At 45.1% G+C, this 14,315-nt stretch overlaps 3 protein-coding genes across 5 annotated transcripts in view; all 3 read left to right on the top strand.

The window, feature by feature from the left end:
- Window positions 1–902, top strand: part of c18h5orf51 (chromosome 18 C5orf51 homolog) — a 70,078-nt gene extending 69,176 nt beyond the window's left edge. Inside the window, exon 6 of the mRNA XM_035536283.1 lies at window positions 62–902. Within this exon, the coding sequence (XP_035392176.1) occupies window positions 62–297 (236 nt within the window). The 3' untranslated portion in view covers window positions 298–902. The remainder of the gene's footprint in view (window positions 1–61) is intronic.
- Window positions 903–1,151: 249 nt separating this feature from the next.
- Window positions 1,152–4,337, top strand: fbxo4 (F-box protein 4). Its single transcript, XM_027027621.2, has 7 exons — window positions 1,152–1,452; window positions 1,541–1,773; window positions 2,323–2,543; window positions 2,655–2,730; window positions 2,824–2,996; window positions 3,509–3,681; window positions 3,760–4,337. Exons 1-7 carry the CDS (start codon window positions 1,306–1,308, stop codon window positions 3,841–3,843), a joined length of 1,107 nt encoding a protein of 368 aa, XP_026883422.2. The 5' UTR covers window positions 1,152–1,305; the 3' UTR covers window positions 3,844–4,337.
- Window positions 4,338–10,068: 5,731 nt separating this feature from the next.
- The window catches only part of ghra (growth hormone receptor a), a 29,513-nt gene continuing 25,266 nt past the window's right edge, over window positions 10,069–14,315 (top strand). The window contains exons 1-3 of one of the 3 annotated variants that reach the window (XM_035536406.1): window positions 10,069–10,306; window positions 12,221–12,365; window positions 12,476–12,696. The gene's annotated coding sequence lies outside the window, so the exon portion shown is untranslated. Of the gene's footprint in view, window positions 10,307–12,129; window positions 12,366–12,475; window positions 12,697–14,315 lie in introns of all 3 variants that reach the window. The other 2 variants (XM_035536405.1, XM_027027628.2) reach the window with 2 other exon arrangements.

The raw sequence follows: 14,315 nt of genomic DNA, 5'->3' as shown, positions 1-14,315 counted from the left end.
CAAAATGTTGTCAGTAATGAAAGTCGAAACGATGCTGTGGTCTCTCTCGTCCTGTTTTCAGGCATTTTCTCAGACACCCATTTGCTTACCATGATGTACGTTGGGGAGATGTGCTTCTGGGCAGTTAAATATGAGGACTGCAGCACGGACAGTGCAGCGCACAAGGAGGACAGGCTTCATTTCCGGGATATTGGTGCTCAGATTCTGCGGAAGTATGTCCTGGCGTGTGAGGGCCCCCTCCAGGGCCAGGGCTGGAACACGGAGAACGCCAAGGAAATCCTCAGCATCCTGCAGTAAACACTGCCAGAGTCCCTGCTCACCAACACCCATAGGTCTAACGCTAACAGAAACAAACCCACCGACCGGCTGAACAACCAACACAAACAAACAGAAAGTTATTAAGAAGCACTTATCTTCCAGAGTCCAGACTGTTAGTTGGGCATGTGTGTTCCCTGAGGATGTGGAGTAAGAAATACGATGTAAAATATTAAAGATTAATAACTATTTGTTTAAAGAGATATTTCAGCTGTGGAGGAAAAAAAAGCAATTTTTAATTTATTTTATTTTAATTTATTTATTTTTAATTGCATTATAAATGTGAGAAGACATGTTATCAGTGCGGGTTGTACAGATGTGTTAACGACTGAAGTATTCACAGCCATTTTTGAGTAAGGAATGTTTTCTTTTTAATATCATATTTGTATACTGCATCTTTTGCTTAGTTATTAAATGTTGCCTCTTTCCTTTTTGACAAGCTGTAATGTTCAGAGATGGGAACTTTGATATTTTCATAGTATACCTTTAAAATTCTAAAGTTTTTGCTTGTATTCAAAATTGTATTTCATTTTTTTGTTTGTTTTATGTCTTCATTGAAAATAAATTTTGGTTTAAGAAAGATTTAATTCGCATTTACGAAATCGACCTGTCATGTGATTTCCCATAGCGCGATACTTTAGTCACAAAACTGACGCGCTTACAGAGGCTAACGCTAGCTACCAAATTACACACCAGTCCCCCAAAGACGGGTTTCCCCTCGCTTTGAGAATTCTGTAGTAGTGGTGGTGGTAGTAGTCCAGAGGCGGGGCCAGGGGACTACAGTAACCACAATGCACCACCGTGACGTCAGTTACTAAATACGCGATACGTTCGGACTTGCCGTAAAAAGTCGTCATAACTCCGAAGCTTTTACTGACACTTGGAAGGATATTTTATTTGATTGAGAAGACGCCTCTCCCATTGAGCCGCAATTGGAATTTGTGGTAGTTTATGTGACTTACATCCGCGAGACGATATAGATCCCGAGCCATGTCCGATAGGTCCCGCGCGCTGAGTCAGTCTGTGGTGCTGCGCAGCCTCCGCAGCGCACGAGACCGACTCTGTGCTGACCGGAGGAGCGCGACAGGGCCACGGCCAGACGAGAGCGCCACCCGGGCCCTGCTGGACACGCTGCCGGTAAGACGCTTGAGTTGTGTCGCCCTTTCATAGCTGATGAAGATACTGCGGTGAGGCCACGAGGAATTACGTGTGTGTTGCCCCGCAGGTGGACCTGCAATTCCTCATCATGACCTACCTGTCTCCTCAAGATCTTTGCAGACTGGGTGGGACTAATAGATACTGGAGGTCCATGGTTCAGGACCCGCTTCTGTGGAGATACTTCCTGCTCAGGGATATGTCTGGTTGGTCATCTGTGGATCATCTGTCTCTTCCGCAGACGGGCCAGAGTGGCTCGGCTGTACCGGAGGGTGGAGACACACAGGTCGACTACATGGCAGAGTAAGTGTCACTAGAGTGGAGCACGCCAAATCTTGCAGAGTCTTGGCATCACCAGCATGCCCGTAAAGCTAGTGGAGACATAACAGTTCAATCATGGCTTGTGCTTCAAAATGGAAAAGGGGGAATTCTTTGTAAAACAGCTTGTTGGTTTCCTGTGTGTGATTTACGTTTCTGTCCGTTTGGTGTGTTTCAGTTCTGTGGTAATAAAGACCCGCTCAGTTATTGGAATTGTATTTCTGGAATTGTATTTCTGCACTACTCTGAAATTTTCACATGGCTGCAGACCTGACAGTTCTTTACCTCCGAGAGCTTGTCCCCTCTGTAGGTGTCCTCCCTCTGAGATCTCGTCCCCTCTGTAGGTGTCCTCCCTCTGAGATCTCGTCCCCTCTGTAGGTGTCCTCCCCTCTGAGATCTTGTCCCCTCTGTAGGTGTCCTCCCCTCTGAGATCTCGTCCCCTCTGTAGGTGTCCTCCCTCTGAGATCTCGTCCCCTCTGTAGGTGTCCTCCCCTCTGAGATATCGTCCTCTTTACGTGTTCATGTCCCCCTCAGGTACCTGCGATGCAGCCCAGAGTGTCGGAGGCAGTGGCGCCAGCGGCGGCCAGCGTACGAGGCAGTGGCCTCCTTCCTGCAAGCGCTGGTGGCAGGAGTAGAGCCACGCTACGCCATGTTTGGTCCAGGCCTGGAGCAGCTGGACGTGTCCCTGATGAGGTCCATGATGCACACGCCAGCCGTGCTACCTGTGGCAGGGATACCACAGCGTCAGATCGACGGTGCGCACACACCTCACTTCTCTGTGCTCACGTGGGTCTTTTTCATCTGCCCACATGTTCTGAGTGCAGGCTGAATTGTGGTCCATGTGTAAAATAAATTATTTATGTTAGGTGTTGGATCTGGAATCAGTTTTATGTACAAAGGACAGCAAAGATTCAACATCATCACTTTATATTCAACAAACAGGTGGGGTTATTTATTTTTTACTTTTTTAAAATGGTTTTGCTGTAGAAACTTGCTCAGTTTTCTTAACGAATGAGTGTCCTGCCTTGTGTGCAGCACAGAGAGGCAGAGGGCACGCCTAGAGCAGCTAAGGGTGCACAGTAAGCTCTTTGTCCAGCAGGGGGCGCACGAGTCCGGCAGACCTCGCTATACTGTGACTCCTCAGGTGCAGGTGGTGTGTCAGGCAGTGAACGGATTCATTTTTGTGGCCAACGCAGAAACATGGAGAGGTAAGAACACAAAGAGCCGAACGTTATGCTGGCATGACTGTGTTTTCTGACTAATTACTTAATTTGACGTGGGATTTGCCTTGTGACACTGTGACATTAATTCAAATGCTAACGTGCATGTGCTACCACAGAACCACGTGAGGTTATCACCACAGTAGCAAAGACAGGACAGCTTCAAACACCTCAGATAGCTCTGTGTGTCTGAGAGTGTGTGTCTGAGTGTGTATCCCTGTGTGTGTCTGAGAGTGTGTATCCTTGTGTGTGTCTGAGCCTCACTTATCTCTGTCATCTTTGGAAAAGCTGAAACGTGCTAGACAGGGTTGAGTGTGATGTCATCTTGTGTTTGCTCTTGAGTGTGATGTCATCTTGTGTTTGCTCTTGTTCTCTATTCACAGATAACCTATGGCGCAGTAATGCCACATAGAAAACTGAGTATCTACTCTGTGTGTTTTTGTGTGTGTGTGTGTCGTCATTTTGTTGTACTCTGTTGTTTTATTTCCTGTGGAGAGCAGCCGGTGCGGAGGAGGAGATTGCTCAGGTGCAGGCCATGCTGCAGCCCACCTGGGGTCCCGCGTCACGCCCTGTCCTGGTTCTCTCCTGCACCTCCAGAGATGGGAGAGACAGGACACCGTGTGTGACAGTCGCCCACCAGCTCCAGCTCAGCCTACTGCACAACCCCTGGATGGTGAGGACCTAACAACTCAGCACTGTGCCCAACACACCCCTAACCTCTAACCTTTAACTTGTGTCTCTCTCATGGCAGGTCCAGGACACTGTGGCAGAGTCCCTGGCTGGACTGCTGGACGGTATCGACTGGCTACTGAAGCATTCCGGGATCAGGATATAGGGGATTGGCTGATTACAGAGATATTCCAAACTTGGGCTATAGGGGATTGGCTGATTAGATATATTCCAAACTTGGGATATAGGGGATTACTGAGATAATCCTTAATAATAATAACAATAATAATAATAATAATCTCAACAAACATAGAGAGAAGGGTTATATTGGAGCTCGGGGGATATTTGGATATGTCACAGTTTATTAGCAGAATGAAAGTTCCATATTTTATCCATTTGACACTACTATTACTGCTGTGTGGAAAACATGTATTAAACAGTGTCCAGGTTTGTTAAAGCTCTCTTAACTGTCCTGTTTCACTTTCATGAAAATAATAGTTGTAAGGACCATTTCATGAAACAGTTGTAACTTGTATAGTATACAAATGAAATGTAGTAGACAACATAGTATATTTAAAAACCCATAAATACACAGATTATATTTAAAAGCCCACTGTCAAGAAAAATAACCACAAGCAATGAATGATTTAAAAAAAAAAAGAATTTAAAATGTATCTGCCTTTTTTTAATTAAATAAATGTATTTTCTTATAAATGTATTGGTCAGGATGTGTTTTTGAAGAAACATACAGACAGAGGGTAGTATATAACAACAATTTAGTTTCCATGGAGGGCTGTATCCATGGTGAGGATGTATCCATGGTGAGAGAGAAGGTCCCTGTTTTTTTCCCCTCAGTAAGCAGGTCGAGCTTGAACCTCTAGTGCCAATGTTCTTTTTGGCCACTAGAGGCCAGCACTACTCTAACCTCAATGAGCATTAACGTGGGCATCACCCAGCCGACTTCACCTTGCTGCTGGTTTTCTTGGCGCTCCAGACGTCGGTCTCTCTGCTTTCTGAGCAGCGGCTGCAGGCTGCCTGGTTAACCAACATCCCTGTAAGTCACAATGATTACATCACCAGCCTGAAAGCCCAGCTGTGCAGCCTCTGCACCAGCTACCGGGTGACCTGGAGGTTCGTCGCGCACCAGACAAGAAGAGTTTGAAGGATTCGTTCTTTTATTTGGCTTAATAAGGTGGAGAAGCTCCTGTGGTGTGTGTGTATGTACCCAGAAGAACCGACTGTTTCCATGTCTCACCTCACTCCTCACTCTAAATAGCTGTAATGAGCAGGACAGAGAGAGAAATTTAAAATACATTTCTGATTGCTGCGATTTGAGCACGTGAAGCCCAGTCTCCTGCCTGAGATGGCTGTTTGCTTTATGGTGAAACGTGTCCATTATAGAGAAAGTGGTGACCTTTGCTCAAGATAAAATTTTCTCTTTCATCTCCCTTCGTCTCGCTGTTCTCTCCCTGGAGCTCTTACGCCTACTTGCAGCACATTACCTTATATTTCCACGGATAATGAATTTAGGCAAAAAAATAGACTTGCTGTTCACACAGACGATTTTCTGCATGTCCCTTGTGGCAGTAGGAGCAGGCTGTAATCTGTCTACATTCAAAACAAGCACATTCATGAAATGAAAAGGAAGACGTGTCCACCTGTGGCATTACTGATTGGTACTTGTGTCACTAAGCAACACGTCCTGTATAGAACTCTGTTTTTAAAAGGTTTTGGGCAGTGATTGTACACAAAGCACGTGTATGAATGCAGCGTTAACAGGAGAGAAGTGTTTAGGACACGTTCCTCAAGTACACAGCAGAGATCAAATAGAACAGACTTGTCTGTATCTGAGACAGACTGCAGACTCAGATTCTATTGAGTAAGATTTGTAATGAGTGATGTGGTTGTGTGAGCAAAGTGTTTCTCAGGTTCTGTCTATATGTTTAGGAGAGACAGTAATCAATCATCAGTAATCAATCAGTAAGGTGCACATGGTGTAGCAGATCTCAGAGGCACTGTGCTCCGAAACTGTGCAACTGAATTCAGAACCATTAATTTAGTACCACTCTTATGCTTAACCCCAACCCTAACTCTGACCCTAACACTAACTCTGATCCTAACCGTAACCTTAACCCTAACCGTAACATTAACTCTGACCCTAACACTAACCCCAACCCTAATCCTAACCTTAAACCCTAACTCTAACCCTAACCCTAACTCCAGCCTTAAACCCTAAACCTTAACTCTAACCCTAACCCTAACTCTAACCTTAAACCCTAACTCTAACCCTAACCCTAATTCTAACCCTAACTCTAACCTTAAACCCTAAACCCTAACTCTAACCCTAACCCTAATTCTAACCCTAACTCTAACCTTAAACCCTAAACCTTAACTCTAACCCTAACTCTAACCTTAAACCCTAAACCTTAACTCTAACTCTAACCCTAACCCTAACTCTAACCTTAAACCCTAAACCTTAACTCTAACCCTAACCCTAACTCTAACCCTAAGTCTAACCTTAAACCCTAAACCCTAACTCTAACCCTAACCCTAACCCTAACTCTAACCTTAAACCCTAAACCTTAACTCTAACCCTAACCCTAACTCTAACCTTAAACCCTAAACCTTAACTCTAACCCTAACCCTAACCCTAACTCTAACCTTAAACCCTAAACCCTAACTCTAACCCTAACCCTAACTCTAACCCTAAGTCTAACCTTAAACCCTAAACCCTAACTCTAACCCTAACCCTAATTCTAACCCTAACTCTAACCTTAAACCCTAAACCTTAACCCTAACTCTAACCCTAACTCTAACTCTAACTCTAACCCTAATTCTAACCCTAACTCTAACCTTAAACCCTAAACCCTAACTCTAACCCTAACTCTAACTCTAACCCTAATTCTAACCCTAACTCTAACCTTAAACCCTAAACCCTAACATAACCCTCTCTCACAGAGCTCACTCTCTCACTCTTCAAGCTTCTCTCCCAGAGATGTCTCTGTCTGGTCTTACTCTCTTAAAGACTATTCTCTCTCAGAGCTCACTCTTTCATAAAAACTCACTCTCAGACCTCTCTCTCACATACCTCACTCTGTCACTCTCACCATATCCTGTTTGTTATTTTCACACTTTAATTAGAGTGAACTCTCCGATTGATATTCCTGGCTGGTGTTCGATCACTACGGACAGTGAAGTGGAAGGAAGATTTTAATCTGCATGCAACATCAACAGTGACAAACAGAGACATGATAACTGGTTCATTTCCTCCTCCGACTAGGACAAAGTCACACACACTCACACACACACAAAGAAGACCTCATCAACACGAGCACACACACACACAGAGACCTCATCAAATCACACACATGGAGAAGACCTCATCAAATCATGTACATTTATGGCATTTATCAGACACTCTTATCTGGAGCGACTTACAAAAGTGCTTTGCCATTTACTCATAGAAAACATCCTAGTACAGTACAGCAGGTTAGAGTCCAATATACCAATGAACTAGAATACTGTAGAAATACAGGGCTCACTGCTGATGACTAGAAGTGTGAAATACACATTATCTCTGTAACAGACAATGATAAGTGTAATAAACAATAAATACTAGCATTAGTCAACTTAGGAGCATTCAAAATCAGTACAATAAACAATAAACAATACCCTACAATAAGTACTAGAGTTTTAGTTACTCAACATAGGAGCAGGATCAGTGGTCATTTAAATATTCCACAAATAGACGGGTCTACAGTCTGTGTTTGAAGACTACAAGGGACTTTGCTGTTCGGACAGCAGTTTGTTCCACCATCTAGGAGCCATGACAGAGAATAGTCTCCATACTTGTCTTCACACACATGAAGAAAACCACATCAACTCACATACACGGAGAAGATCTCGCTAAAACACAAATACAGAGAAGACCTCATTAAATCAGTCAGGTTTTTTAGAGCCCAGACACCAAGTCTGTTTGTCTAATATTATTTGCTTTTATTATTTGCCAATTAAGGGCAACAGCACATCAGGTTAGACTGACTGCTGAGAGCTCACGCCATAATACCAAAACCACTGGACAGAAATCAAAGCAGAGTGGATGATGATGGAGATTAGACTGCCGGAGAACTGTGTGTTCAGCCCAACAGCAGCTCTGTTACTGCAAGACCAGTGTTTGAAGAAGACCCACACAGCAAAACAATTAGATTATTAAAAACCACTCTCCTCACTGGTAGCAGATGCCATAATATTCATTCATATTAAGTTATTCATTTCACTGCACCTCCTCACCTGCACCTCCTCACCTGCACCTCCTCACCTGCACCTCCTCACCTGCACCTCCTCACCTGCACCTCCTCACCTGCACCTCCTCACCTGCACACCCCCTCATGTGCACATGTTGTTGAACCTGGATTGCTGTTTCACTTTCTGGCCATTCCTGTCCAATAATCTGTCGTGCCCTCGCCGTCACGCCCCCTGTGTGGCATTATCTCCCTGCCCCGGGGCGTAGCAGACAGGCCAATGTGAGATGTCTGCAGGCTGCACTTAGACTCCAGCCTAATCCCATTATTAGGGCAGAGCTACACACAGAAGAGGTCGTGAGACGCTCAAAATGACCCCATACAAAACGAATCACACATTACCCAGAGTCAGTAAAGGCCAAATGACAGCGTCCTGCATGCAGCCTATGATGTTTGTCCACATCAATGCCTTCTTTCTAAGCATCAGTCTTGTTTGTGCCAAGTTAATTGTGCCTTGCTAAGTTTATGTGTTTAAGAAAGCAGTGTAATCGTGTTGTTTTTGTCAACACTGCAGGCAGTGTAAAGAGATTGCCTCGGTTGGATTTTTGCCATGTGCCTCTCAGCTATTATTTTCACATCACACTGGAATAACTTGCGACTGCTGTTTCTCTGAGTCAGAGGTGCGGCAAATGGAATGTGATGGGACAGTTTCTCTGGAAGCCCTGACAGACTATCACAATAGATCTCCAGACCAAGCAACACTGCCCTAGAGAGTGTGCTGTACCCTCAGGACCAGTTAACACTTTCACTCCAAGTCCAGTGGGTTTAGCTGGCACTCATACACTATAACCTATGCTAAAAATATTCTATCTGGAGTCAGAATTTGCAGTGTGGGATGTGCACACAAGACTAATTTAGCATTAAGGGTTACTGGAGGTTGTAGGCAAGCTAAAGATAACATCTCAGAATCCACACTACAATATTTAGTAGAGATACTAAATTATAAAACATGGGTTCATCTTTTACTACCAAAGAAGACGACTGATATTTTTCTCTTAAAACAGAAATGATTTTGCAGTGTAGTGGACAGTATTTTTCGTTTTGGAAACGATCCAGTTTATGACATTTATCTTTATGTGGCGTTCACAGTGGGTATTGTCACAACACAACACCCTTAGCTGAGTTCAGAGCTATTGAGGCAGGTGGGTGTTTGAGGCAGGACTGTGGGTGGTAGGTGTTTGAGGCAGAACTTTGGGGTGGTGGGTGTTTGAGGCAGGACTGTGGGGTGGTTGGATGTTTGAGGCAGGACTGTGGGTGGTTGGGTGTTTGAGGCAGGACTGTGGGTGGGTGGGTGTTTGAGGCAGGACTGTGGGTGGGTGGGTGTTTGAGGCAGGACTGTGGGTGGTTGGGTGTTTGAGGCAGGACTGTGGGGTGGTTGGGTGTTTGAGGCAGGACTGTGGGGTGGTTGGGTGTTTGAGGCAGGACTGTGGGGTGGTTGGGTGTTTGCAATGCCCTCAGCTAGCAATCAAGCCACAAAGGGTTACCTTGGCCACGATTTATTAATTCCCAGGTCAAAGTTCAAGCTGGTGAATAGCTGCAGCAGTTTCACATGTATCCAGGACACGTGAAGCTCGTGTCAACGAGCTAGTACATGTACACCTCCACGCCAGACTTCCTGTCACTAAACACAAACAATGAAACATTATCTTATGTTTACAAAAAACGCTTGTAAAATTGTAATAATCTACATAAATAACATTCACTATAATTAACCACAGCCATAAGGATTTGTTTGTAATCTCTCCCTTTCTTCAGTGCATTGCACTTGTTGAGACGACTAAAATAAAGACCGCAAACAAGTAAAATGTACGATAATATTAAATCGTGTATTCATAAGCAGAAAAGCGTAAATCCCATATGGGAAGAGAATGCAGCATTCTGAGGCGGTCAAGGCAACACGTTGTGGCTCTAACGAGACTACTCCACTTCCGACGCTGTCCTGATTAATATCGTTACTTAATTGTATCGTTACATTTAATTATATTATTACATTTGCGGGAGTCAGTGGTACAGTTGGCAGCTAACGCGAGACAGCGAATATCTGTCGATAGAGGGCGCGTGACAGCCCGGAGGCTGCCCGCGTAACCCTGCCCCTCCAAATCTGTGCGCTGGGCCGCTTTTCCGTGCGTCTCTGGAGCTGCGTGTGCCAGCCGGGCAGCGACGCGTCCAGTCCAGAACCTGTGGACACGCGTCCGCGTGACTGCGTGCACTGTAGCGGCTACATTGCAGAAAGGCTCGTGCTCTGCAGTCCCGCTGGCTGGCGCGCATGATCACACGCCGTAGAAAAAGTAAAGTCAGAGGTTTCAGTCGCAGACAAGTTTGCTGAAGGTAGGTCTGTGTGTGAGCTTACCGTGACGGTCATTAACGGCAGGCGTGCGCGTTTGAACGGCTACGGTGCAAGGGAACGTGCACGCACACCGCGGGCGACGAACTTGGAAAAGTGAGCTGGTCGGTTTTACTGTCTCCTCCAGAATATCTCCGTTATAGGTTGACGTGTTTGTGCTCAGATGTGGTCGTTGTCACTTTGCTTTGCTCGTGCAGTAAGTAACGGGTCGGGTGTGAGCGACTTTAGAAACACTACGCGCGTGAGCAGCCGTGTGGTCTGCTGCAGTTCAACTTCACACTTTCAGAAGTTTAGATTCTCCTGATGTCGTTTTCAGTTGTCGGTATCCTGTTGAGCCTATCAAAGGAATGGTTTGGGAAGGTGTAGACGCGTGACATTAGCGCCGTGCAGTCTGGAGTTTCTGTCTTCCAATACGTTGGTGCACGAGACTCTTGGTTGTTATCTGAGACTTAGGTGGTTCCTCCAGGCTTCTACTTACCCACGAGCTCATATTAGCTGTTTATACGTTGATGTAAATCAAGTAAAGAACTACAAAACTCCAAATAAATTAATAAATCTACTCCATCATTGTGTTGCATACATGTATATGTATACCTGCACGTGTAGCCAGGGAAATTAAAGTTTAGAGTGTTAAGGTTTATAATATAATTTGTGGCCCCCTGTCTGCACAACAGCTTTAGTAGGGAACGTGGTTGGGCTCACTGCCTGCTGCCCAAAGTGTGTGTGTGTGTGTGTCTTTGGGGGTGTTGGGTCTTCTCTGTGCAGTAGTGTGTATGTGGGGGGGGGTGGGGGGGGGGGGGGTCATGCCTGGTTTTTAATAATGACTGATTTGGTATAATGGCTGGTTTTTAATAATGACTGATTTGGTATGGTGACTGGTTTGATGTGGTGACTGCTTTTTAATAATGACTGGTATATGGTGACTGTTTTTTTAATAATAACAGGTTTGATATAATGACTGGTTTTTAATAATGACAAGTTTGATATGGTGACTGGTTTGATGTGGTAACTGGTTTTTAATAATGATTGGTTTGATATGGCGACTGGTTTTTAATAATGACAACTTTGATATGGTGACTGGTTTGATATGGTGACTGGTTTTTAATAATGATTGGTTTGATATGGCAACTGGTTTGATATGGTGACTGGTTTTTAATAATGACTGGTTTGATATGGTGACTGGTTTTTAATAATGACTGGTTTGATATGGTGACCTGGTTTGATATGGTGACTGGTTTGATATGGCGACTGTGTTTTTAATAATGTCTGGTTTTTAATAATGACTGGTTTGATATGGTGACTGGTTTTTAATAATGACTGGTTTGATATGGTGACTGGTTTGATATGGTGACTGGTTTTTAATAATGACTGGTTTGATATGGTGACTGGTTTTTAATAATGACTGGTTTGATATGGTGACTGGTTTTTAATAATGATTGGTTTGATATGGTGACTGGTTTTTAATAATGACTGGTTTGATATGGTGACCTGGTTTTTAATAATGACTGGTTTGATATGGTGACCTGGTTTTTAATAATGACTGGTTTTTAATAATGACAAGTTTGATATGGTGACTGGTTTTTAATAATGATTGATTTTCAATGATTGATTTGATATTTGTACTCAGATGAAAAAAGAAAAACAAATGCTACAACTAAACTGAGCAAACATGAATTCATCATCACTATTATTATTGTTATTATTACATGTTAGTTCTGTGTTACTATAGTTACTGGTGCACTGCCTGTGTTCCACCTACAGACTGTTGATCACACTTTCATTTCCTGACATTTCTTTCTACTTTCAGAATGATTACCTCCCTCTTTCTCTGTGCTCCTCCACCTCTCCACCTCCCTCTTTCCACCTCCTTCTCTTATCCTGTTTTTCCTGTTGAGGAGCGCTGAGAAGTTCGGTCTGTTTTCTCTTCTGCTGCTGAAAATTCCTGGCAGTTTTCCCTGCAGCTGCCCGAGGGCTGTGTGGAATGGACACACTTGCTAACGTTGGGAATACATGACGATTATGTTGGGAAAACATTACGGTTATGTGAGAGGCAGTATATTTTTTTCATTTATGGCAATTATCTGACACTTAAAGTGACTTACAATTCTGACTGAACACAACTTGAGTAATTGAGGGTTAAGGGTTTTGTTCAGGGACCCAACAGTGGCAACAGTGGGACTTGAACTGGCAACCTTCTGATTACTAGACCAGTCCCTTCACCACTGAGCACCACTGCCCACATTACACCACTGATCAGCCCCAATGTGCACCGTGTCAGTCCTGGGACTCATCAAAACAAACACGGAACACGCCTGTGGACCATCCGAGCAGGGGAGGATGTTCCACACTTTGATTTGTTAGTGTTGTTATAAAGGTGATATTTCAGTAATGATGACATGTCCCACACTGCTGCTCTGCTGTATGTACTGCTCTGTGCTGCTCTGTGCTGTATGCATTGTTTGTGGCTCTTCTGCTCTGTAAGAGTGGCTGTGTGAACCAGAGTGCTGCATATGGAGTGTCTGTCTACAGACAGAGCTGCTTGTGTGTCATGTGTCCTGGCTTAAATTAGCATGCTGCTGTGAGCAGCTCCAAGCAGCCTGCAGGGTAGGGCAGAGCTCAGGAAACGGCTGACGCTAGCATGGTGCTCAGTGGTCCTGTAGTCCTGAACCCTGTGGTACTGAACCCTGTGGTCCTGAACCCTGTAGTCTTGAACCTGTCTGGATGAGCGTTCTGTTCTGTTCTGGTGGGCAGGCAGATCAGAAGTCCAGTCAGCTACAGACCTTTGAAACGTAAACATACACATGGACAGTAAGGTACTCGCTTCACACACACACACACTCATAAGCACTATATCGTACCCAGCTTGGCACCCTGTGGTCAGGTCACGTCTCCAGCAGCCTGCAGTGCTGATCCAGCTCTTTCCACTGGCGTGTGTGAGACAGCCAGGCTGGGCAGAGAGATCCTGGCACTGAGCCCAACCCCCCCCCACTCTGTGAACCCCCGTGCCAAGCCAGCCAGGCCTTGGCACTCACTCCCGGTCAGACTTCATGTGCCCCCTAGCACACGATGGAGAGCCATGTGGACTGTAATGCAGCACATGCAGGTTTAATGTTTATTTTACTGCAAAAGTCTGTTTGCCTGATTATGCAAGTTTCAGTGATTAAATTTGACCTTTGAACCGGGCACAACACCCCATCCCCCCCCCACACACACATAGCTGAGCACTGAGCAGCTTTAGGGTTGAAGGGCCTTGTGATGGGAAGGGTGTGTGAGGGGCGTGGCTCGTGGTGGGCGTGGCCCATGAGAGGCTCTGCTGCTGAAGAAGTCTGTCCTCTCCTGTAACTACACCCACCTCACATTGTCTTTGCTTCTGGAATAAGCAGGAATTAATTACAGGTGCCTGGCCAGGCTAACAGAGGCTAATGGAGCTGTTATTAACATGAGGGGGGTGGATCAGCTTCAAACCTACTGTGCGCTCAGTGATGTGGCCAGTGACCAATGCAGTGTTAGTTTTAATTTTATGCACTTCTTTCTGCTCAAGTGACCCTTCTGGGCACCCTTAGTGGTGATGTCTGCTCCTCTCATGACTGACCTTCTGCCTGAAGTCCTCGTGCAGTTGTGAGGAACATCTAAAGGAAATCTTTGGTCTACATCCAGTAAAGGACTGTGGATGTGATGTGGCTCTGTGTATGGAGTACACACTATGCATTGACACGCTGGCTTTCTGAGGGGCTTCCCAGGGCTGAGCTGTGTGTGTGTGTGTGTGTGTGTGTGTGTGTGTGTGTGTGTGTGTGTGTGTGTGTGTGTGTGTGTGTGTGTGTGTGTGTGTGTGTGTGTGTGTGTGTGTGTGTGTGTGTGTGAGTGAGTGTGAGAGAGACCTGCTCTACATGCTGCAGGGGCAATGGCACATGTTCTACTGCCCTGCTCTTGGGTAACTGGGTGGGGTGTTTCCTTTCAGCTGCAGGTCCATTTCACTCAGCTTGGCCCTCCCTG

The sequence above is a fragment of the Electrophorus electricus genome, chromosome 18 (assembly GCF_013358815.1).
Source record: "Electrophorus electricus isolate fEleEle1 chromosome 18, fEleEle1.pri, whole genome shotgun sequence".
In the NCBI taxonomy this organism is placed as follows: Eukaryota; Metazoa; Chordata; class Actinopteri; order Gymnotiformes; family Gymnotidae; genus Electrophorus; species Electrophorus electricus.
The sequence above is the reverse complement of the archived record's forward strand: the minus strand, read 5'-3'. Positions and strand labels throughout refer to the sequence as shown.

Bases quoted from the DNA above. Each gene is read 5' to 3' on its own strand.
- fbxo4 (XM_027027621.2), top strand. From the start codon at position 1,306: ATGTCCGATAGGTCCCGCGCGCTGAGTCAGTCTGTGGTGCTGCGCAGC. The intron at 1,453-1,540 runs GTAAGACGCTTG...GTTGCCCCGCAG, and splicing joins CCCTGCTGGACACGCTGCCG to GTGGACCTGCAATTCCTCAT. The intron at 2,997-3,508 runs GTAAGAACACAA...TGTGGAGAGCAG, and splicing joins CAACGCAGAAACATGGAGAG to CCGGTGCGGAGGAGGAGATT.